The 24,508-nt window shown below is 32.4% G+C and overlaps 2 protein-coding genes across 3 annotated transcripts; both read left to right on the top strand.

Moving 5' to 3' along the window:
- Positions 1 to 6,151: 6,151 nt before the first annotated feature.
- On the top strand, positions 6,152 to 9,918 carry LOC146915497 (uncharacterized). Its single transcript, XM_085717873.1, has 2 exons — positions 6,152 to 7,851; positions 9,474 to 9,918. The coding sequence occupies exon 1, from the start codon at positions 6,206 to 6,208 to the stop codon at positions 7,844 to 7,846; it is 1,641 nt and encodes a 546-aa protein (XP_085573999.1). The 5' UTR covers positions 6,152 to 6,205; the 3' UTR covers positions 7,847 to 7,851; positions 9,474 to 9,918.
- Positions 9,919 to 14,198: 4,280 nt separating this feature from the next.
- Positions 14,199 to 19,877, top strand: LOC146915496 (uncharacterized). 2 transcript variants are annotated; one of them, XM_085717872.1, is made up of 3 exons: positions 14,199 to 15,947; positions 16,343 to 19,677; positions 19,808 to 19,877. In XM_085717872.1, the coding sequence occupies exon 1, from the start codon at positions 14,318 to 14,320 to the stop codon at positions 15,929 to 15,931; it is 1,614 nt and encodes a 537-aa protein (XP_085573998.1). In that variant the 5' UTR covers positions 14,199 to 14,317; the 3' UTR covers positions 15,932 to 15,947; positions 16,343 to 19,677; positions 19,808 to 19,877. The 2 variants fall into 2 exon arrangements, with proteins under 2 accessions (XP_085573998.1, XP_085573997.1); XM_085717871.1 differs by having other exon boundaries at positions 14,199 to 19,677.
- Positions 19,878 to 24,508: the final 4,631 nt, after the last annotated feature.

Genomic DNA, 24,508 nt, shown 5'->3' with positions numbered 1-24,508 from the left:
CTTTTTTACTCCTTATGTTATAGTTAAATTATTTCTGATAAATAAGTCCTTGTGTCTCGATTTGTGTTTGGGATAGAGTGACTAGTGAGTACCTCTTGGTTCTTATAGTCCATTATTTTAAAATATATCTCTAGACTGTCTCATTGTTTAGTTGTTTCATTGTTTCCCCTATTCATGTTTTGATTGTATCAACAAGTATAATTCATTGTGGGCATATGAATGCTACAGAAATCTTAAATATTTTAATTTATGGATCTTTTATCAGTTTTTTAGATGAAAAGCTTATGTTGCTGCCATGATTTATAGTTACCTTGATCCTTGGTTTTCAAATATGGAAAGAGTAGTATTTACTCATTACTACCCCCAAGTTGGTTGTTCTATAGCTTAATGGCCACAAGAATAATGGAGAGTTTTTATGGTCATTGACTGAGGTTCATTTGCACCGCTGGGTTAGCAGAACCTACATTATTTGGCCCTATAACGTGGAAAAAATGGTGGTCATATGGAGAGCTAATACCTTGGTGATAAATTCATTTTGAATAAATGTGTTATAAGGAGAGCTATATATGCGAACGAGTAAAAATAGACCTATATAATGTTTTTTTTTCTTCCAGAATCCTTCAATATCCTGTAAACACATGTAAATTTGCACAGATTCACGATTTTTTTTTTCGATTTTCGATGCGATTATACTAGGATTTTGTCCTTTTCTTTATTCTGCAATGGATTTGGATCGATGAAGGCAAGTAAAGTCGCAAAATCCTTGATTTCGAGATTGAAGTCGCGATTTTGACAACTATGATAAAAAAAAGGTGCCGCTTGCCGACAATGATTTAAGTCACGATTTTTAGAAATATCTTGGATTATAATGATTCTTTTTGTTCGACTACTTGCAAATTGGTAGAGAATGAGAACCATGGGTTCTTTTCTTGTGCTTTTTATGGTCAACTTTGCCTCTTGATATCGGGTCGGTTAGGCATATCAACAACTCACCATTTTGATCTAATATCTATAAACATTCTACAATATTAACAATCTAATTATTTTTTATATAATTACCACAATAATTACGTGACTCCTGCAAAAGCACGGGTCTTTTGCTAGTTTTTCTTATCAACCATATCATTAATCATTTTATACGTCTAATAATTAAAATAGTATAAACTAATGAGTGAGTGAATGAAATATAATGAGATATTTGAGAAAGTTTTTTTTTTTTTGGTGAAAATGACATTATTTACTTTTAATGAAAATAACTTTTTGATTATTGGGTTATGCAAATTTTTTTTGATTTATGCAAAAAAAATCCTAAGAACATGTATATGTATATGTATATATTTATTTTGGATTTTTATATTGCACACGTTAAAGCAACTAAAAGTAATAATTTTTTATTGAAAAATAACAATTTTTTTTGGTGGTGGCCGAGGTTCGAACATCGGACCTTGCATATTTTATGCATTGTCCATACCAACTGAGTTAAGCTCACGAGGACACATTTTTTTTTTGAAAGGAACAATAATTTATTAAAAACCTACATAATTAATATAAAATAAACAAGTTTCAAGACAAACTTATTATTTTAAATTTCTTAACATGTGCGAATTTGTACATGATAGAAAAACTCATTTAATATTCATACCAAAATATAAATGCAATCTTACTTACTAAAGCTTGTCAGGTCAAGCTAACCCTAACCCTAACCCTAAAGCCAGCATTTTACCGCTCATTCTAAAGCATTTATGTCGACGCTTGACCCCCTCACATTTAATACACGCCATAAAGTCATTTCATTACAGGTTATAGTAACTGCCATTTATAACACGATTGCATATTATTTTAATTTTTGAAATAGAATAACACACGATTGCTGTATTAATTGTCATCCCAAATTAGACCATTGAATTACGTACAAAATTGTATAATGGAAATAAAATAAGACACAATCAATTGTATATTGATTAGCATTAAAACCACATGGCTGAAAATTTCTTTTAAAAACAAAAGAGGCCACACGGTTGCATATAAAAAAAACAGCACCATTTGCATATTAAAAGAAAACCACACGGTTTGCATAATGGAAATAAAATAACACACAATCAATTGTACATTAACTAGCATTATTGTATAATGGAAATAAAATAACACACAATCAATTTTATATTAACTAGCATTAAAACCACTTGGTTGAAAATTTCTTTAAAAAAAAAAGGGAGGTCACACGGTTGCATGTAAAAAAACAGCACCTTTTGTCTATTAAAAGAAAATCACACGGTTTGCATAATCTATACTATATATAAAGGAAACTACCCCTTTCAGCACACTTTTGGGTTGAAATTTTCTTTCCAAAAATACCCTTAATTTTAAATACAAGTAACACAAGTAAGAAATAGATAAGAATAAATTTAAATATTAAAACAAATGTAACAAACACGATATGAATATATATATATATATATATATATATATATATATATTCCTTTACCATTTAAAAAGTATAACAAACTAGATAAGTATATTTATACTTACTTTTTCATTATTCCAATTATACTCTTAAACAACTTTTTCTGTAATAAAGATTGTTGTTCGTGTCATTAAAAAAAGCAACAAACATTCATATTTTTACTTTTAATCAAAACCAAAATTTCATAATAAAAAATATTGTTCATAATTTTCAAACGTTAATACGACGGTCACGAAGTGCCCGTTTTTTACTAGTGGAAATAAAATAACACACAATCAATTGTACATTAACTAGCATTAATGGAAATAAAATAACACACAATAAATTGTATATTAACTAGCATTTTTTTTTTGAAGAAGCTAAATTAGACCACTCAAATTAACACCGGTGAGAATCGAACCTGAGACCTCGAGGAGGAGCACACTCCCAGATCCCAAGCCAATACCACTAGGCCAACCCAAATGGGTTTATATTAACTAGCATTACAACCACATGGTTGAAAATTTCTTAAAAAAAAAAGGAGGCCACATGGTTGCATATAAAAAAAAAAACAGAACATTTTGCATATTAAAAGAAAACCACACGGTTTGCATAATGGAAATAAAATAACACCCAATCAATTGTACATTAACTAGCATTAAAACCACACGGTTGAAATTTTATTTAAAAAAAAAAAAAAAGGCCACACGGTTGCATATTAAAAAAAAAGCACCGTTTGCAAGTTAAAAAAAAAAACCACATGGTTTGCATATTAAAATCAGTCTATAAAATCAGCATCCTTTCTCCTTCCATTATTCTATCGTTGATTCCAATGGAGGGTTGTGGTATTGAAACTCTGCTGTCTTATCACTGCTTGACAGGTGCTACGGTTATTTTTTCTCACTATTACGACGTGTTTTAATATCTTTTCCTATTTTTTAAACCTTTATGATGTTGCAGGTCCTTTGCTCAAAAATCCAGTTTCTTCCTTTGAAAGTGCTGTCAACAAGTATTGTGTGGAGTTTAGGACGTACATAGTCGAGTATGATGTTGAAGAGGTGAAGATGATTTTGTCTGACATGTTACATTTTTTTTTGTCATCTGTAATGGTTCTAATCGTTTTTTTTTTGTTGCATCAAGGGGGTGTTATGCTACCGAACATGTTCACGAACGACTTTGGGGACCAAGTTCAACGATTTACGACCTTCATTGATGCAAAGAGCAATCAGTTGGAGGTGTTGGTTGAAAGAATTGATGGGTCTGTGTATTTCTCCAAGGGATGGAAATCCTTGCGTGATTTTTATGGGATCAGCTTGGGTGCATAGAGTTCTTTCATATCTTACTTACTAAAGATTGTCAGGTCAAGCTAACCTTAACCCTAAAACCAGCATTTTCCCGCTCATTCTAAAGCATTTATGTCGACACTTGACCTCCTCACCTTTAATACACGCCATAAAGTCGTTTCATTACAGGTTGTAGTAACTGCCATTTACAACACGATTGCATATTATTTTAATTTTTGAAATATAATAACATATGATTGTTGTATTAATTGCCATCCCAAATTAGACCCGTGAATTACTTACAAAATTGTATAATGGAAATAAAATAAGACACAATCAATTGTATATTGATTAGCATTAAAACCACACGGTTGAAAAAAAAATTAAAAACAAAAGAGGCCACACGATTGCATATAATAAAAAACAGCATCTTTTGCACATTAAAAGAAAACCACACGATTTGCATAATGGAAATAAAATAACACACAATAAATTGTACATTAACTAGCATTATTGTATAATGGAAATAAAATAACACACATTCAATTGTATATTAACTAGCATTAAAACCACATGGTTGAAAATTTCTTAAAAAAAAAAAAAAAGAGGTCACACAGTTGCATATAAAAAAAACAGCACCTGTTGCCTATTAAAAGAAAACCACACGGTTTGTATAATGGAAATAAAATAACACCCAATCAATTGTACATTAACTAGCTTTATTGTATAATGGAAATAAAATAACACGCAATCAATTGTATATTATTAACTAACATTAAAACCATATGGTTGAAAAAAAAAATTTAAAAAAAAAAGGAGGCCACACGGTTGCATATAAAAAAAAACATAACCTTTTGCATATTAAAAGAAAACCACACGGTTTATATAATGGAAATAAAATAACACTCAATCAATTGTACATTAACTATTATGACTTATTCTTCTATGGTATAGTATTGGCTTAGGTAACATTGTGAGTTTCTACATGAAAATAAGACCCGTGCGTCAGCACGGGTCATGATTATTCTTCTATGCTATAATATTGGTTTAGGTAACATTGTGAGTTTCTACATGAAAATAAGACCCGTGCGTCAGCACGGGTCATGGTAAATAAGACCCGTGCGTCAGCACGGGTCATGATTATTCTTCTATGCTATAATATTGGTTTAGGTAACATTGTGAGTTTCTACATGAAAATAAGACCCGTGCGTCAGCACGGGTCATGGTTCTAGTTCTAAAAACTAATCACTGGTTAATTATTTTTTGCCGGACTATTTTATAGACAAAATTACCCTAGTTGAACTTTTAAATTAAACCTAGGTCAAACTTATAGCAAATTTGAAAGATAATACCTATCTTTGAGTTTTTTTTTTAGTAGAGCTAACTTACCTTTAGTTAAATATGTTTTGTTTTCTACAAATTTTCTCGTAGAAATCTAATATCTTTTCTTCAAACTTAAATTTTAAAAACAAGTAAAATATAAATACAAAGGAATATAACAAAAAAAGGTTGGATTGGCAGGCTCATAGTAACCATTTCCACCGGTAATAATAAAGATAGTAGTTATTAATATACACAAACAAGACCAACTTAGAATCAAAAGCGATTCTAAGACATAATTTTTGGTATGTTTGAGAGTTCTTGATAAGACCCGATTTTCCTTTAGATAAGGTTGAACCAACATGTTTAGATGCGTCTAAATTGTGTAGTTTTAGGGGGCGTTTGTGTCGAGTTTACACAATATAATATTGGGAATAATTTTTTTGGGAATATAAGGATGAGAATTTATTCCTGGTTTAATATTTAAAGTATTTCTGAGAATGACTGATAAATCAATATTTATGGATAGTAATTAATGATTTTATTACCACCTTCATGGGAACTTTATTCCTCCAAATTTCCTTAGACTTTGTTTCCGAGTTTGGAGGGTAATGAAAGAGAAGAAAATGTTTGAAGAAAAATGAAGGAGCAAGTGGAAGAAATAGAACCCCCTTAGTCTTCAAATGTAAATTTTATATCTTCAATTTTTTTTTTTTTGAAGGAATCTTCAAATTTATTATTAAGCAAACATATCCAAACATAATTCATTTAAGTTTAAATTCACTTTTAATAAGGGGGTGTTTGCTACTTTGGTTCAAATTTATTAGATTTATTTCTATGAATAAATTTTCTGGAAATATAAATATGAAAGTTTTCTTACATATTTCAGAAAAGAAAACAATTTTTTTAGAGGAAAAAAAAAGAAAACAATTTGTTAAACTCCGTTTCAATAAATTTATTTCTATAAATAATTTTTTTTCCTGAAAATAGAAATATAAATAAATATGAAAAATGAAATTTCTTTGAGAGAAGACTATTCTCTCAAAAATGAAATAAAAGTAATAAAAAATCTAAAACAAACATTTTCCCCTTTCAAGACCCTAATTGTAGTCGTCTTCCATTCAATGCTCAGAAGCTCCGATTGTGTGGTTCCACTCAAATGTTCAGGTTTCGTTCTACTATTCCCTCTTTTCTTACTATTCCCTTCTTAAGTACAAGACTATACTCTCAATATCGCTTTGTTCCTAGTAATGTTAATCTTGATAATGCTGTTTCTTCATTCTATTCCATGCTTCGTATGCGTCCTACTCCACCCATCATTGAATTTAATAAGATTTTAGGTTCCCTTGTTAAGACTAACAACAACCATTACACCACCGTCATTTCCCTTTCTCACCAATTGGAATTCCATGGAATTACTCCTAATATTTATACTTTCAATATTCTCATTAATTGTTACTGCCACATGGGCCAAATGATTTCTGCATTTTCCCTATTGGGGAAGATTCTTAAGTTGGGGTTTCAGCCGGATATTGTAACCCTCACAACACTTATCAAAGGTTTGTGTCTTAATGGTAAGGTCAAGGAAGCTCTTAACTTTCATGACCATGTGCTTGCACTTGGATTTCAGTTAAATCATGTTAGTTATGGGACCTTAATCAATGGGTTGTGTAAAATGAGGGAAACAAGAGCTGCCTTGCAAATGTTGAGAAAGATTGATGGGAAATTGATCATGACTGATGTGGTAATGCACAACACAATCATTGATAGTTTGTGTAAAGAGAAATTGGTAATTGATGCCTATAAGTTATATTCTCAAATGATTGCAAAGAAAATTTCTCCTGATGTTGTCACTTTTAGTGCTCTAATTTATGGATTTTGCATTATTGGTCAACTGAAAGAAGCATTTGGTTTGTTCCATGAAATGGTATTGAAAAACATCAACCCAAATGTGTATACTTTTAATATATTGGTTGATGCTCTTTGTAAGGAAGGAAATGTGAAAAGAGCTAAGAATCTGTTAGCCGTTATGACGAAAGAAGGTGTAATACCGGATGTTGTTACCTACAATTCAATAATGGATGGATATTGCCTAGTTAATGAAGTTAATAAGGCCAAACAAGTGCTAAGCATTATTTCTCGAATAGGAGTGCCTCCTGATGCTCATAGCTATACTACTATCATTAATGGATTCTGTAAGAATAAAATGGTCCAAGAAGCCTTTAGTCTCTTTAATGAAATGCGGTCCATAGGAATTGCTCCTGATAAGGTTACTTACAATTCTCTCATTGATGGTTTGTGCAAATCAGGGAGAATCTCTCATGCATGGGAGCTTCTTGATCAGATGCATGATGGAGGTCAACATGCCGATGTAATCACTTACAATTCCTTCGTACATGCTTTATGTAAAAACCATCAAGTTGACAAGGCAATATCATTGGTCAAGAAAATTAAAGATCAGGGCATTCAACCAAATATTAACACATACAATATACTTATGGATGGACTGTGCAAACAAGGAAGACTTGAGAATGCACAAGTGATTTTTCAGGATCTTTTGATTAAAGGCTATAATGTAACGGTCTGGACATATAATATTATGATCAATGGTCTTTGTTTAGAGGGCCTGCTTGATGAAGCCGAGGATCTGTTGTCAAAAATGGAAGACGGCAGATGCATTCCTAATGTTGTAACTTATCAAACAATTATTCACGCTCTATTTGAAAAGGATAAGAACGAAAAGGCAGAGAAACTACTGCGTGAAATGATTGCTAGAGGTCTTTTGGAAGATAAAGACTAGATAAGGTGACTTCTTGTTACATATTTGGTTATTTTGAATTTTGATGAAAGTAATAGAATTATTATTATTTGTTAATTTTTTTACTTATAGTTGCATTTACAAAAGATGATGGACTACACAATCTACTCACTATTAATTTAATATTAATTAAAATATGTGTGTTATGTTCATTTGGATACTTTCATGATATCAATGGTTCCTTATGGCTTTCAGAGATTTGAATTTAAGTAGAGCTGGAGTTGTTTGTGAGATTGAGTTCAACATTGTATTTGTGTTATGATGTTAGTTAGAAATTTGCTGAGAGATTGTATAAAGTAAGAATTAGAAATGATCTTTCTCATCAGTTTTGCAAAATGAATGTTGATAGAACTCATAAAATCCAAAAACAAAACTGTATATTATTGAATGGTATAATGATGAGCTCAAGAGCTCTACAATGGTGGAAACAGGAAATGAAAAGATAAACCGAACTGTGAACTCTCCTACTAGAACTCAATGCTCTTAACTAGAGAGAAATCTCTCATAACCAACTCTAACAATATCTCTAAGTGAATTACTCACACCCTTCCCTGTCTTTTATAACAGAAAATCCCCTAAAACCGATAAGTGCTAACTAACTTTTATTCTCTCTCCCTAGCCCTGCTTTTCCCTTTTAGGTTCCTATCAAATGCATATCACTCTATTCTTTCTTTTTATCAGTTTTTGGAACTTCCTTGCTACAGAATTGAAAGGAAGAAGGTTTGACAGATTTTATGGTTTCCAATAATATGAACTATCTGGCTGTCTAGAGACTAGATGCAATTTTCCCAAATCAAATATTCAATTGGGATAAATAATTGAAAAAACCAATGTCAGAACATGTAAGTGGATAACAATTAAGGTTCCAGGTTTGTCATGTTCCTTCTTTATCACCCTGTTTTTGAATCCCATGGGTTCTTGATATTTCAATCTAATTAGAGGTCAATTCTAAAAATTAACAAGGGAGGTAACTCCCGACACATGGGCCAACTTGTTTTTAAAGGATATTTGGAATGATATTTCTGATTATTTTTCTGGTTGGGCTATAATATGTTGATACCTTATATGTCTTGGAGTATTTGTGATATTTTTTGTTGTCTTGGAGTATATTAGGGTGTGTGGCAATCCATGGCATACTGGGTTCCACATGGTTTAAGGATAAAGAAAGTAGAGGATATTGATGCTTATTGTTTCTTACTTACTGACATAATTTAAACTTTGATGCTGGCTAAATGAGGGGATGGATTTCTGTTAAGGAATGGTAAGAAAAGTTAAGTGTAATAGTGGCTGCGGTCCTGCAGTGAATGAATTGGTGTCTAATAGAAGGTTAGAATATATAAATTTTTAAGGAGAGTTATGTTCTTTATAAGGTGTTGACCTGTTATTGTCTCATTCAATGTATATGTCCTTAGCTTCAAGTGGTATGTGCTGGTTTTGGTCATGTGATGTTAAACTCAGGAATTTTATATTTTGACTTGGGTGGAACATGGAACTCTTATTGTTACAATCTGAGCATGGAAAGTTGCTTACTTGGATCTTCATGAGCGATGGTCTACACTCTACTTTCATAATTCTTTTGGGCTGATTTTTTCATATTGCGATTATATAGGGTTAAAGAAGCAATTGTTGTAATGTATAAATGGAGCACAGTGGAGGTGGACTGTGTCATTAAGGAGTCAAATAAATTATTGGATGTTGCCAATTTTGATTATTTATGTCACTGTGAGATATTTACGTGTTGCTGCTATTGGTTTGATGGATGTTGTTTGCTATTCTCCGATGCTACTTTTGGTGTCGATAGTCTATGTTGTTTGGTGTTCACGGATCTTGCTTCCGCTCTTGGTGTTGATTGTATATCTAGTTTGGTGTTCATGGATCTTGCTTGTCTAGGAGTATCATAGCGTAGTGTTAGAGTAATTATATTTTTCTTTTTATTTACTGTCATAGTTAAAGACAGTGTTTCTGTAATTACTCTTGCAGTATGACTTAATATTATATATAGCCCTATTTGGTTTCAGATTATGTTCTCAATTATTTGGAGGTTTCATTTGATATGCTAGCTGGTTCATGTTCTAGCATTTGGAATTCTATCTCGTAGCATAAATTGGAAGAAATATAACCCTTTTCGTGGGTAGGAAGCTTTTTACTCCTCATGTTATAGTTTAAATTTGACTTCAATTTGAGGATTGGTAAAACTGATATTTACATCAGTTGCTTCCTGTTGAGTACATCAATTGCTTAGAAAGGAAAAAGGTATGTTCTGTTGAATATGAGTTGATTAAAACAATTATGACAAGACTTTTAGATATTTTCACAAAAATAATGTGGGACACTATTATAAAATAATTACAATCACACTTTGTTCAATATGCTTTCTTGAGTTGTTTCATTGTTTCCCCTATTTAAATTTTGATTGTATCAAGAAGCATAATTCATTGCGGAGATAGGAATACTATAGAAATCTTAAATAGCTTAATTCATGGAATTTTTGTCAATTTTTTTAGAGAAGAATATATATTACTTGTATTTATCCAAGAAGCTTATGTTTCTGCCATGATTTTAGTTACCACGATCCTTGGTTATCAACTGTTGAAATAGCATATACACATTACTACCCTCAAGTTGCTCTCTAAATGGCCTGCAAGAAAAAGTAGTTTTTCTGTGTCCCTAGATTCCAGGAGAATTGATTATTTGGGTAGGGGGGAGGGTCTAGGTAAGAGGATTTCAGAAATTGGTTAATCATTTTGTAAAGGAGAGGATATTCTCTCTGAAAAGAGTCTTGTACTCTGGTTATAGCTTTTCTGCAGGGTAGAGCATTCTGCTCATCTCTTGTAACTCAATAATACACCATTTGCATTATTGACTATTACTGAGTTCATCATGGTGCGACAAAGGAAATTTGACAAATTTTAGTTGGCTGGAAGGATTGATGGCAGAATTGACTATTGGCCACAAGTGTCCAGAAAAGAATTTTTTTTTATAAGACATATGACATTTTTTTGCAGTTGGGATCGAAGCCGGAACCTCTTTCATAATACTTTTTCATAGCTGTAGACCATACCATCGGACAACACTTTTGAGGACACGACAAAAAAAGGCATCACTACTTCCAAAATCAAAATCTGATTTTTTTTTTTTTTTTTTTTTTTGCTTTCCTGTAATTGTGGAAAAATATGATGGTCATAATGAGAGCTAGTAGATGTTGTCTCAATGAATCCATGAATCCATGTCCTGTTGTGATGTATGGTAAGAAAGTTCATGTCCTTTCTTGTAACTGTTACCCTTTCTTCCGTATTTTCTCGAGCTTGATTCTTACTCGTAAAGGGTAGTATCAAAGAAAAAATTTGGTGAAACAAAACTATCATGCTTTTGGTTCAAAATAAAATTTTATTTCCTTTACTATTTGTGTGAAATGCTTACCTTTTTAGATATCAAGTGATTGGATTATTTTTATCTTTAAATAGTTTTAAGTTTCAAACAACATATATTTAACCTGATTCAAAAACGCAACAATCGAGATATATGAATTATGAAACACAGGCGTCGTACACGACACTAACATTGATACGTCGACATCTATAATAATTTAAGAAAATAGAATAATTGAATATAACTAACTGCATGTGTCCTTATTGCATTGTTGTTTGACACCAAATATACCTTCAATCTAAAGTGTCGGTGCTACATAGAAATAATAACAATAAAGATACAGTACAAGTAAAATAAGATTTAAGACCTTCCTAATATCTTCCCCAATCCTCCAGCCAACTCTATTGCTTAGACATTAGTCACAGTGATAACCATACCCTTTCTTATTGGAGTATTAAGTGTGAGTAAGAAGTTTTACATTTTGAATGAAAAAGAGAATGCTACATAACATATTAGTGAAAGGACCTATATATGTAATATTTTAAAGTTTTTTGTGAAGATGTTGTGTCTCTAGGTTGATGATTCCTTGTTCTTTTAGGCTCTCCTTGTGAGCCAACACTTCTGTTGTCCTCTTTAGTTCTTTGGCTATTCTGACAAAGAGGTTAATAAGTACAATGCATGTGACGTGGTTAATACAGGTAAGAGTGAGTGACAGAGAGGTTTACTTAAGGCTTTGACAGTTTTGAAAAGGGATATAACAGTAAGAGCTAGAAAGGTTACCAACAATCTTTGTCATGCAAGTCTGAATGCAATTGGAAGTCTTTTTGTTATTATTTAGATGTGTTTCTGCTGCCATGTAACTTCATTAATATTTGAATGGGATTTAGTTTTTTCTTTTGATGTTTCAAAATATAAACCTGAAAGAGTAGCTTATTACTTAACAAGCCTTCTATATGCTATTACTTAACAAGTGCTATGAATTTCATTGTCATTTTGGTTTAGTTACAACTCAATCTTCCTGAATTGATATGCGTTGAAGGTTCACGAACTGCACATATATTTGACACCTACAAAAGGGTTTACATATATTTTGTCAACCTTTCACATGTCCACATATGATACAACTTTAGCTATGAAAAGAGGTAAAAACTTATTCTAGCTATTACATGTCCTTATTTATTACATGAATTTAAGTAATTTGTGTATGTATAAGGCATTGCGTTCACACAAAACGGATGATAATATCCCCTAATTATGTTACATGTACTTAGCCAACAATTTTGTGAAAGCTCAACTTAGAAAACATGCATATTCTTTAAATCGTGCTTCATGGCCTCACAAAACAAGTGACAAATAACAACAAAAATTATATTTTGATTCAACAATTTCACAAATTAATACACTATATTTGGTAGTATTTGTATTAGTTATCATTATTTTCAGCATCTCATTTTTTTGTTTTTAAATCAAATAAGTATTTGAATATATAGAAAATTTATTGTTAGGACATTTGATATGTTTTTTAAAACACAAAATACAGAAAGATATAGCATCGAGTCGTGCATCGCGCAGGCCTCTATATCTAGGGTAATATTAATATACACCCTAATAGTGTTGGAATTAATGACTATTTTTCACGATGATGAACGCCTTAAAGAAGTTTTAAAGTATGTCTCATATAGTCCTCGTGAGCTTAGCTCAGTTGGTAAAGACAATGAATAATATATGCAAGGTTTGAGGTTTAAACCCCAGCTACCAACAAAAAAGTATGTCTCACATAGATTCTTATAGATTTTCTTCTTCTTCACTAGTGATAATCCTTTTGGAGACATCTTAGAAATTTATTGTGTATACCTCTTTTGACTAAGATTCAAATTTTTATATGCTCCATCGTGTGAGATTATTCTCTTTCATAAGACTCAATCTCCATAAGCTCATTGTATGACTTTTAATTTTTTTTTGACAAGTGGATGATTTTTAAGTTAGATAACATAAAAGTCTTTTAAAAATGCAACAATTATGATTGATTGTGTAAGAAAATTTACATTATCAATACGTATGAATTAAATCTATAATAATAACATTTTAATATTAATTTATATCATTATTATTATATAAAGATAATTTAAAAAAAATTGAGGCAAAGATGATAACTCTGGAGTTAATTTCTATTATGTCCGATCTTTTTTAAACCTTTTATTTTTGTTAAATAATATAGTGATTAGATTCACACATTTTAAGCGTGGCGAATTTGAAGATCAAACCCCAACAATGCAATTAATATATATGTTGTAGCAACTAAGCTACACTTATTAATGGTTCTTCATTAAGTACCACATAACATGTGTCCTTCCACAAAGAGAATGTATTTATTGAGAAACATTAAATTTCAATCTTGTGAGAAATAAATTGACACAATTTCCAACATATAATTTTTATCTTTAATACCTTAACATGTACCCTAAGGGCACATGTTAGCATTTCTCATTGTTCGTTTGGCTGAAAAAAAGCCGGTTAGAAATTATGACGAAATTGAATTTTACACACAAACAATCCAGGGAAGTTACAACTCAATCGGAATGGAGATGAAGGTACTTATTGAGCAATTTTCACATTTATTTTACCATTTTTATTAGATCTAAAACAAAGAAGGGAAAGTCCATATACATGAATGAAAAACAACTTTTAATTTATTATTATTTATTTGGCTAAAAATTCATCATTAAAGATGAACAAGTGAGGTGTATATCGTTCGAACCTCAACCCATGCAATGTACCTATCAACTTCGTAACCTTATGGGATTTTTATTTATTTATTATTATTATTTTGAATAATTTATTTATTATTATTATTATTATAAAGGAAACTTTTAATTTGCACAAAAATAAGGGAACTTTTAATTTATTATTAAAATTTATTTTATTAAAAAAAAATGAAATGTTGGGGGCTATAGAATACCTTTACACGAAATCTGTTTCTGTTTGTTCAATGATAGCCAATTCTCACTCCCACGACAACGAATCTTCTTCGTAGACGCACCAGCGACGTGCCATTCATCAACACTTCTCTTCAGCCATTGCTCAATGTTATCATTGTTTTCATGCGTCAGGTTTCGTTCTTCTTATTCTTCTAATCCCTCTTTTCTTATTATTCCCATCTTAAGAACATTACACTCTCGCTCTTCCAATGATATTCATACGGATAATGTTGTTTCTTCATTCAATCACATGCTCCGTATGAATCCTACCCCATCCATCATTCAATTTAACAAAATTTTAACCTCACTTGTTAAGTTTAACCATTACTCAACTGTTATTTCCCTTTCTCACAAATTGGAATTCAATGAAATTAGGTCAGATATTTTTACTTTGAGCATCTTGATTAATTGCTACTGTCATGTTCGTCAAATGCCTTTTGCCTTTTCTATATTCGCTAAAATTCTCAAGATGGGTTATCAACCCGATATCATAACATTGACTACTCTTATCAAAGGTTTGTGTCTTAACCGTATGGTGAAGGAAGCTCTACACTTTCACGACCATGTCCTTGCACTTGGATTTCATTTGAATCAAGTAACTTATGGGACCTTGATCAATGGCTTATGTAAAATGGGAATGTTGAGAACGATCGAAGGAAAATTGGTCAACACCGATGTGGTAATGTATAGCACAATCATTGATGGTTTGTGCAAAGATAAACTTGTAAATGATGCATATGAGTTATATTCTGAAATGATTACAAAGAGAATTTCTCCTAATGTTGTCACTTTCAGTTCTCTAATCTATGGATTTTGTATTGTTGGTCAATTCAAAGATGCATTCCGTTTGTTCCATGAAATGGAATTGAAAAACATCAACCCAAATGTTTATACTTTTAATATATTGGTTGATGCTCTTTGTAAGGAAGGAAAGATCAAAGAAGCTAAAAATGTGATAGCTGTGATGATGAAAGGTGTGGAACCTACTGTTGTTACATATAATACATTAATGGATGGGTATTGCCTAGTTAATGAAGTTAATAAGGCAAAACATGTATTCAACATCATAGGAAAAAGGAGAGTGACACCTAATGTTCGCAGCTACACTATCATTATTAATGGTTTATGTAAGATTAAAATGGTCGATGAAGCCTTAAGTCTCTTTAATGAAATGCGTTGCAAAGGAATTACTCCTGATAAGGTAACTTACAGTTCTCTCATTGATGGTTTGTGCAAAGCAAGGAGAATCCCCTGTGCTTGGGAATTTGTTGATGAGATGCATGATAACGGTATACCAGCCGACATATTCACTTACAATTCGTTAATAGATGCTTTATGCAAAAACCATCATGTTGACAAGGCAATTGTATTAGTCAAGAAAATTAAAGACCAAGGCATTCAACTAGATATGTACACGTACAATATACTTATCGATGGACTATGCAAACAAGGAAGGCTTAAGGATGCACAAGTGATTTTTCAGGATCTTTTGATTAAAGGCTACAATTTAACAGTTTGGACATATAATATTATGATCAATGGTCTTTGTTTAGAGGGTTTGCTTGATGAAGTTGAGGCCCTGCTGTCAAAAATGGAAGACAATGGATGCGTTCCTGATGATGTAACTTATGAAACAATTATTCGCGCTCTCTTTGAATATGATAAGAACGAAAGGGCAGAGAAACTCCTGCGCGAAATGATTGCAAGAGGTTTACTATAAGAGAAGACTAGTTAAGGTGATATCTTGTTACATGTTAGGTTATTTTGAATTTTGACAAAAGTCATCTAATCTTTTTTATTTGTTAATTTATTTACTTTTAATTGCATTTACAGAGGATGATGGACTACAAAGTGTACTCACTATCAATTTAGTTTTTCTTTAAATCCATGCGTGGTTATGTTCATTTTTATATTTTAACCATACGAACGATTTATTAATGCTGAGAGTTCAACAATGTATTTGTGCTGTGCTATGAACTTCTCATCAGTTTTTTGTTATGAATGTATAGCACACTATTCTTTCTTCTTATCAGTTTTCCGGACTGCAAAACTGAAAGTAAGAAGGTTTGGTGGATTTTATAGTTTCCAATTATATTAACAAAGTTGTCGAGTAACTTGATGCAATTTTCAGCAAAGAAATATTCAGTTGGAGTAAGTAATTGAAGAAGCCAAATTCAGAACTTGAAAGTGGGTAACAGTTAAGGTTCCAGGTTTGTCATACTCCCTGTCTCTCGCCCTGGCTTTATAATTTGAGTTTGAGGAAGTGAGAAAATGTAAGAAAAAGTTGGAAAATTGAAGGGAACTCAGGGAGAATCTCTCACTTGGTTGGATAATCTTAGTTGTATGAAATTGCAAGTTTAAAATAATTTTATTAGAGATTGACCACAAGGAACAATAAATTTGATAGAAAATTCAGTTGATTATTGAATTGAAGGGGACAAAGATAATATACAGCTTCATGTTTGTGAGTACTTGAGGTGTATTGGAACCTTTTTATTATTGTGTATACTTTGAGTTTCTATCAATGAGTTTGTTAATTGTATAACTGCAATTAACTTGAACTATGATATTAATATAGAATCTCAGAAGAATATAGAAGTACATGGTTTGTCTTTAGACATGATTTATGTGCTCTCTTCTGAATGTTCTGGTCTTGTTATGTATATAAATCATGTCAACCTATTGTTTAGGTTCTACAAGTTGCTTCATGCTGATGTTGCCATATCAAGACAAAATTAAAAGTTTACTAATTACTATATAAATAAACAAGGCTTTATTACTTTGTTACCTTTTAACTATTGAAAAAATTAGTATTGCTCTAATGCATTGCCTTTTTATTTTTTTAAATTTCTAGGATAAGAATTAGTCAATGTGGCTTTTGTTGCACTTTAGCAAAGGCTATACCCTATACCTCGTTTCCTTTCTGATATGATCTCAAATGACATGGTGGCCTGATAAGGACAGTTAGCACGTCAGCTGTCCAATCCCATAATTTGCAGACTTATGTTAAGAGGACTAGAGAAGAGTAGAATGGAAGCATTCACATGACTAAGAGTGAGAACAGAGAAGTAGGGAATGAATTGTGTAAGAGAAATTTTCTGTCTTTAAATATAAAAAATAGGGTAAAAAATATCCGGTCAAAAGTCAATTTTTTTTCTTCTTTCAAATAGACACATTGATGTCTTGATCTTAGTTTATGCTATTGATTCAGCTGATGCACCAAATTTGACAGGACCTGAAACTAATTTTAGACCGCATGGAAAGACTACGAGTATAAGAACAAACCAATGACCCGACAAATCCGAAGATCTAATCCATACTGATTAAATTGGTTCGGTTTTTTCTTTCTTTCCTTGTTCAGCTCCAAACCAATCAAACCAGACATCTATTGGTTTAGGTATCGGTTTCACGTCATTCAAAATCAATCAACCGCAACACAAACCAAACAATTATATTTTATTATTATTTTTATTTAATTTGACACTATATTAGTAGTATTATCTTAAATAAATGTTGTGTTCAACCACAACACAAACCAAACAGACCAAATATTTTTTATTGGTTCAATTAATTCTCTCAAACACTGAACCAAACCGATTCGTTACACTTCTAGAAGAGATCGATAATGAAGTGTTGCAAATTAGTGGTTATACGCTACTTAGTACAATGTGTTGTCAAATAGTGACAATAGTGGTGCTATAGCATCAAAGCTTAGCATAATTTGAACAAAACACCATTTTTCACGACCTTTGAACGACATCGCTGATAATGAAAAGAAATGGCCTGACTTACCTATGATGACCTGTGATTTGTTACTGGAACTTTCTGTGTCTTGAAGTATATAGATCCCCACTTGGGATGGTTGGCCCTTGGTTCTATTTTCACTGGCTTACCTAAAGATCTATCCAGAGGCATGGCTTCCATTTGGGCTTTTTACTCTTAATATCGACACTCTGGTTCTATTTGGAGGTAATATTTTCTGATTGAGTACTTTTATACTGTTCAAACCCCAATTTCCTTTGTTGATTTGCTTCTGCCAGGTCATAGAGAAGTAAGATTTGTTTTGCAAAAATCACAAGAAAAATTCCTCTAAGCATAGTCATATTAGGCCTTGTAATATGGTATAATCATGATAAATAATCAATGGTTGATTCATGCAACCTATTCCAAGGCATGGAAAAGTACCATTCAGGACAAAGGGGCCTACTCTGGCCATTATAAGATGTCTTTAATCTCACATTTGTTATTTCTAAGGATAGAAAAGATTTCATTAAGCAAGGCATATGGATTTGAGCTAAAGATCTCACTAATCTCACCATTTTCCTGTTCTATGTTGCTAATGGTTTGATATAACAACTGACAAGGTTTGCTGACATCACTTCCATTTTTCTCTATAACGGTGTGCTTTAATTTCCAAACTTAGTATCTCTTACAATTTCAACTGACAAGGTTTGCTAGGACGATTTGAGCTAAAGTTGCTACTGAGAAGACAAAATCCACATACTCCAATGGCCCCAATATGTGAATTATGCATATAAAGAATACTCATAATCAAGAATACTCAGGTTTGGTGTGTGTGATGGGTTTTGGCTGGTTTTTTGGTCTCTGTTTCTCATTTGGTGCTGTAGAGTCGTGGTTTTATGGGGTTACTGGATTTCTGTTTTGCCCCAGTTTTGTTGCAGTGCCTGTGTTTTGTGCGTTTTGGATTTCTGCTTAACCATGTAAACTCAGTCACCTTCTTTGATCCTGTTTCTTGTCATCTATAGCGGCATAGCAGAGCGAAATGATAGGTAGCTGCTATTGGAAGTCTGAGCGGTTTTCTGTAGCACCAACTATAACATCTATATGGCTGTTGTTTGTGGCTCCAATTGCTGCTGAAGGATTCACATCCTTAAAATTTAAATGGAAAATAGTTCTGCACATAAACCCTAGCCATAACCTAAGCATACTCAGACATTTTGAACTGATTTATGGCCTGGCGGTAAAACCCTAGGGTTTAAATTTGTGGTAATGACTTTTTAGCCCTTAGTTAGTACTAGGGCGCCAAAACTTGGATTCAAATGTTGACTGTAATGACTAGAGCATTGCATGTGTGTTTGTCTTATGATTCGGTGTGTGTTTGGGCGGCAATGTGAATTGGTTGTGAAACTGCAAAATATAGCCACACAATTAGCCAATAGGATGATGCTTCACGTGACAAAGCAGAAAATTGAGCAATTAAGGCATAAGGTCGGTTTCAGAGGTCGGTTTCAGAACAGAAGAACAGCTTCTTCCCTCTCTCTCTCCCATACGGAAGCTTATTCTTCCTCTCCTCCCAATCCATTTTCAATTTTCTCCTCACAAACCTAAACTCTCTCCCCACCTCTCTCTCCTTACGGTTTAAATCTCCAATTTCAACTCACGATCAAACAAAATCATTACAATTTGTTTTTCATTTTATGAATCAATTCTTATGGGTGGTAACTGGTAAGTTTTAAGCATTTGGGGTTCCATTTCTCTCTAATTCGCTTGCTGGGTTCTATTTTCAAATTCATTTCAGCCATCTACAATCTTCTTTCACAATTGTGTTGCTTGATTTGTGATCCATCTGTTACAGTGATAAGTTCGAAGGAGAATGGTGAGATTGAGAGCAAGAAGAGAATCCCGCATCAAAGGAAGTAGTTAAGGTAATGATTGATTAATAATTCGTTATATTTTCCTTGCTATAGATACATAGATGAATAAATTCGGTGGCTTGCCTCTATTTGATTTTGCTTGCTGTTGAAATTTTGGATCAAGAATTTGAAAATTATCTTCATATGTTTTACACCTACACACTTACTTTGAGTATAACTTTCATTTGTTTCAATAGAGAAATAAATCAGATTAGGTTGTTTTTAAGATAATTAAGTTTTTTTTTTGGGCATGTGTATGGACTGCAGAAAAATTGTGGGCGCTTGATGTACAAGAGTATTTACTGCTGCTGGTGTTCTCTTAATAAATTGAGAAGGATCATGGAAACTAGGTGATGTACAAGAGTATTTACTGCTGTCTTTTTTCTTCTGGATTTTACCTCTGGTGTGCAAAGTTTTCCTGCTGATTATGTTTCATTGTTTGGCTATTTTAGAGCTCTGATTAGTCGAGTGGGGGGCCTTGCTGTTAAATCTCATTGCTTGAAGCAATAGGTAGTTCATTGCATTGGGTGTTTTGCAAGATCATTATAGACTTATAGGCTATAGCATTAGATTGTTTTGTTTTTTGGTGTATCTCTTCTACGATGTATTGATCTATTTTGTATGATTTTTATGGGCCATAAGATGTTCCTTGACCACTGTTAGATGTGTGATGCTATTTAATGAAACTCCTAATTATCGGCCAAAAAAATGAAATATTCTCAAACCACTTTAAAAGGTAGGAAGTAAAATGGTACATCTTTTTGTATGTTTTTACACAGTATATGGACTTATAGCATGTAACGATTTTGTAGGCTTATTTTATGCTTTTGACATATTTGAATTTCTCATCTTACCCTTCCTCTTCTATTTTTTATTTTGTAGAATGGAAAGCAATGATAAGTTGATTTGAGTTTTTTCTGGTCTTTGGAATGGATACCAATGTTGATGGTGAAGTTATTATTCTTCTATTCTTTTTATCCAAGTCATTCTTCTGTTGGATGAAAAATCAGTGTTTGAAGATTACCGATATCGTTAATTGTTAAGTGAACTCCCCTGCTAAATCGATTCACTAATGAGAAGTTTGCAATGATTACTGGATACGTACTTCAGAAGTGTGTTGCTTTTATCCTAAAGGCAGCAAAGCCTTTTTCTTGATTAATTGTTGAATCTATCTTTTTAATGATGAATCCCTCTGCTGCAACCCTTTTCTTTTCCTCTGCTGCTACCTTTTAGTCCTGTAATTAACTCAATGAAAATGGAAAACACTCCTCCTTTTAAAAATATTAACTCAATGAGATAGGAATCCTTTAGAGTGATTTGAAAAGCAACGATTGGGTAAGATGGATTGCATTTTGATGTGAGTTCTACATAACTAACTAACCTTTGTTTATTACAAACAAAATGGACTATAATCTTGATGGATATATAATAATTAAGAATTCTTGATCCACTTTGTAGAATAAATTTGGAAAGGGATATATTTATGGTTTTTATTAAGAGCTTTAATGTCATGCAATTCATTTTGTTTTAGATTGGTTTATGCTTTGTGAACAATTTCATGGCTTTTTAGTTTTTGAAGTCTCTATGATGCAATTTCGTACTTCTCTTTATGCTTCTCTTCATTGCAATTTCATACTTCTCTTTATATTCTATCAATTGGTTCAAGCTTTAATTTGAGTCATACTTCTCTTTATGCTTCTCTCCACTACCATTTCATAGTGAATGGGAATGTACTCTTACTTTCTTTTTCTTATCAGTCAAGTTTGTAATAAAAAAATACAAAACAAAGAAATTATTCATCACCATGTGCTTCATTGCCACCTAACTAAGTATACCCTCATATACAATTCTAACTGAGAAGTTTTGGTGCGTATTAAGTGATTTCTAACTTGAGCAGCATTGCAAAAACGATGCATGCCAATAATCAAAGTGATCATGTCTATGTTCAATGGTATTAATGCCATTCATGTATCCTGTTTTGATTATGGAGAACTGTCATAAAAGAGGTTGTTGATGGTGTATCTGTCCATTAGCTTTTTCAGCATGCGCTCTCACATTTTGCCACTCATTTTGTATTTATTGATGAAAGGTTTGTAATGGCCCTGCAAACTTCAATGGAAGGTTGACTCACAAATGCTTTCCATTTATCTCATTTTGGTTCAATTTCACCTCCTATGTTGAAGTAATTTTCTCAAATGCTTCTTAGTCTCCCTAGATGCTTCTCAAGTTCTACAAGGTAATTTTAAAATTGAATATTGATAAATTTCATTTGAAGACTAATCAGTAGAATTTTCTATTTAGATAACTTACAATACAATACAATGCTAATTTAAAAAAACTTGGCTACACTACATTTACTTTACTTTCATATATTTGAATATCATTGTAAATCTCCACTGCATTCGTTGTAGAAGTCTTGGCTTTCGTAGGGTATACTTAATATCTATAGTAACTAAATTTGATTATTTGTTAAGCACTTTGGTATCAATTAATCTATATAATTCAACTTTGTTCAGCTTGCCAATTCTGGATGTTAATTGGAATATCCCCATGTATCTGATACAAAAGTCTGAAGAGTTAACAAAGCAAATTCTCACGGTTGCCCTCTCTATCAATGATTCCCTCGATAGGTTGAATTGGAGGGCCTTTGATGATGGAGAACTTACTAGCAAAATTGCCTATAACACCTTGCACATCTCTGGTCCTAAGGTGAGGTGGTGTAAGTTAGTTTGGAACAATTTCGTACCTCCCTCTAGGTCTTTCATTTTCTGGAGATTAGCTCACAACAAGTTGCCGACGGATGAGAATCTTAGGAAAAGGGGCTGCAAGATTGAGTCAATCTGCTGTTTCTGTCATCAACATGAAGAAACATCGACTCATCTTTTCTTCTGCTGCCCAGAAACGCAGAAGCTTTGGCATAGGTTGTGCACTGGGATTGACCAAGACCTGGACTGCTCAGGATGGCTGAATGTGATTGACAATTGTGTTGGTAACTGGAGCAAACAGGTTCAGCAGGTTTTGATAGCAGCTGTTCTGCACATTATCTGGAGGATTTTGATAAAACATAATGATAGATATTTCAATAATAATGCGCATTCGATGGAACATATGTTTCGGAGTGTTATTGTGGAAGTAGGATGTAGCTTCAACATAATTCAAGCTTCTAAATATGCTATGCTGGATACCAAATTATCACATATGTTTCATATTCCTTTAAGGCCAAAAACACTAAGTGCTGTTGAGAATGTCTACTGGCACTCTCCGGATATTGGTTGGACTAAGGTTAACATTGATGGATCCTGCTTTGGAGCCCCTGCATCTGGACTAAGGTCAGTCGGCTGATCAAGCCCCATTTGTATATATTTTTTTATTTAAATTTATTTGCTGGCATATAGTCGAGATTTATTTAACTAATTTACTTTGACTAATTATTTGTTCAATTAATCATTCAGGAAACCTTAAGGATGACTTGATTGTTGCTGATTCAACAAATACTCCAACTAGAAAGGCATTATGAAAGAAGACGGTGCATCCACCACAAAAAAGCCAAACGTGTTGTGTATGAAAATTGAAGATGTCAAGTAATTTTCTTGCAAGAATTAGTAGTTTTAGCAGTGATGCTAATTCTTATGTTCTGTTCTCTGTTTTTTTAACTCATTTGACTTTCAGCTGTATTATGTTATGTGAAATGTGTATGCGCCATATGTGGGCTTATGTGAAACGTGAATCTTGGCTGGATTTCAAAGCTACTGGCATCAAAACATTTATGATAAAGAATTGTAGTAATATCAATGTTAAGATCCTTTATCAAAAGTAATAATATCATTTTTAAATTGCAGCAAATCAATCAAAACAAATCATTCAAATTGTGATATTACTATTACCACTTTTTATTAGAAGTATTAATATCATTTTCAAATTGGCTGGATATATAGTTCTGTTATAGAAGATGCTTCTATATGCTTCATACGATGCTTCTATATGATTCTCATCATTAACCCGCGCGACAGCGCGGGTCTGCGACTAGTAAAAATAAAGCCATTTCTTTAATTTGAGTTTTGATGTTTAGTTCCTTTAAGCCTTAGATGCTTAAACATGTTCATATTTTATACTTGGTTTTGTTATTTACCTCTATGTTTGCCCAAGACCTATGACTTTTTATTGTTATTTATGAATAACGAGAATAATATTATGTTTTTGGTGATAATGAATTAGAAGAATTGTATCCCCCTTTATAGAGGGTTAGGGTCCAATTATCTTTTGCATCAAATCATTGTCATTATTAAGCATAGTTTTCCATAAACCTTAGGTTCATTCACTACTTCAACCAGATTTTTTTTGTAAATTTGCTATTATAGCAATTTCTCAAAGTTTGACAGACTGTTTTACAATGTAATTTTTTTAATATCTTGATACAATTTGATATACAGCTGCTTGAAGTGTCGATGAACTTCACTAGGTAACCTTTCACCAACAAACAAACAAAACCTTATATATTATAGTTTACTTTTTAAATTTTGTCATAACCATGTTCCATGCCTATGCAGGTACTGTGCAAGCAGGTCAGATGACAGTTTAACTTTGCAATTCAACTCCTGCATACCATTTAGAACTTTTGGAGTCGAATGGAATAGTTTATGATG

The sequence above is a fragment of the Medicago sativa genome, chromosome 6 (genome assembly GCF_051527215.1).
Source record: "Medicago sativa cultivar Bolivia chromosome 6, Bolivia_mono, whole genome shotgun sequence".
In the NCBI taxonomy this organism is placed as follows: Eukaryota; Viridiplantae; Streptophyta; class Magnoliopsida; order Fabales; family Fabaceae; genus Medicago; species Medicago sativa.
Note: the sequence above shows the minus strand (reverse complement) of the source record. Positions and strands in the feature narration are given on the sequence as shown.

What these genes read in the sequence shown, in the direction of transcription:
- LOC146915497 (XM_085717873.1), top strand. Translation starts at nt 6,206, where the DNA reads ATGTTCAGGTTTCGTTCTACTATTCCCTCTTTTCTTACTATTCCCTTC.
- LOC146915496 (XM_085717872.1), top strand. Translation starts at nt 14,318, where the DNA reads ATGTTATCATTGTTTTCATGCGTCAGGTTTCGTTCTTCTTATTCTTCT.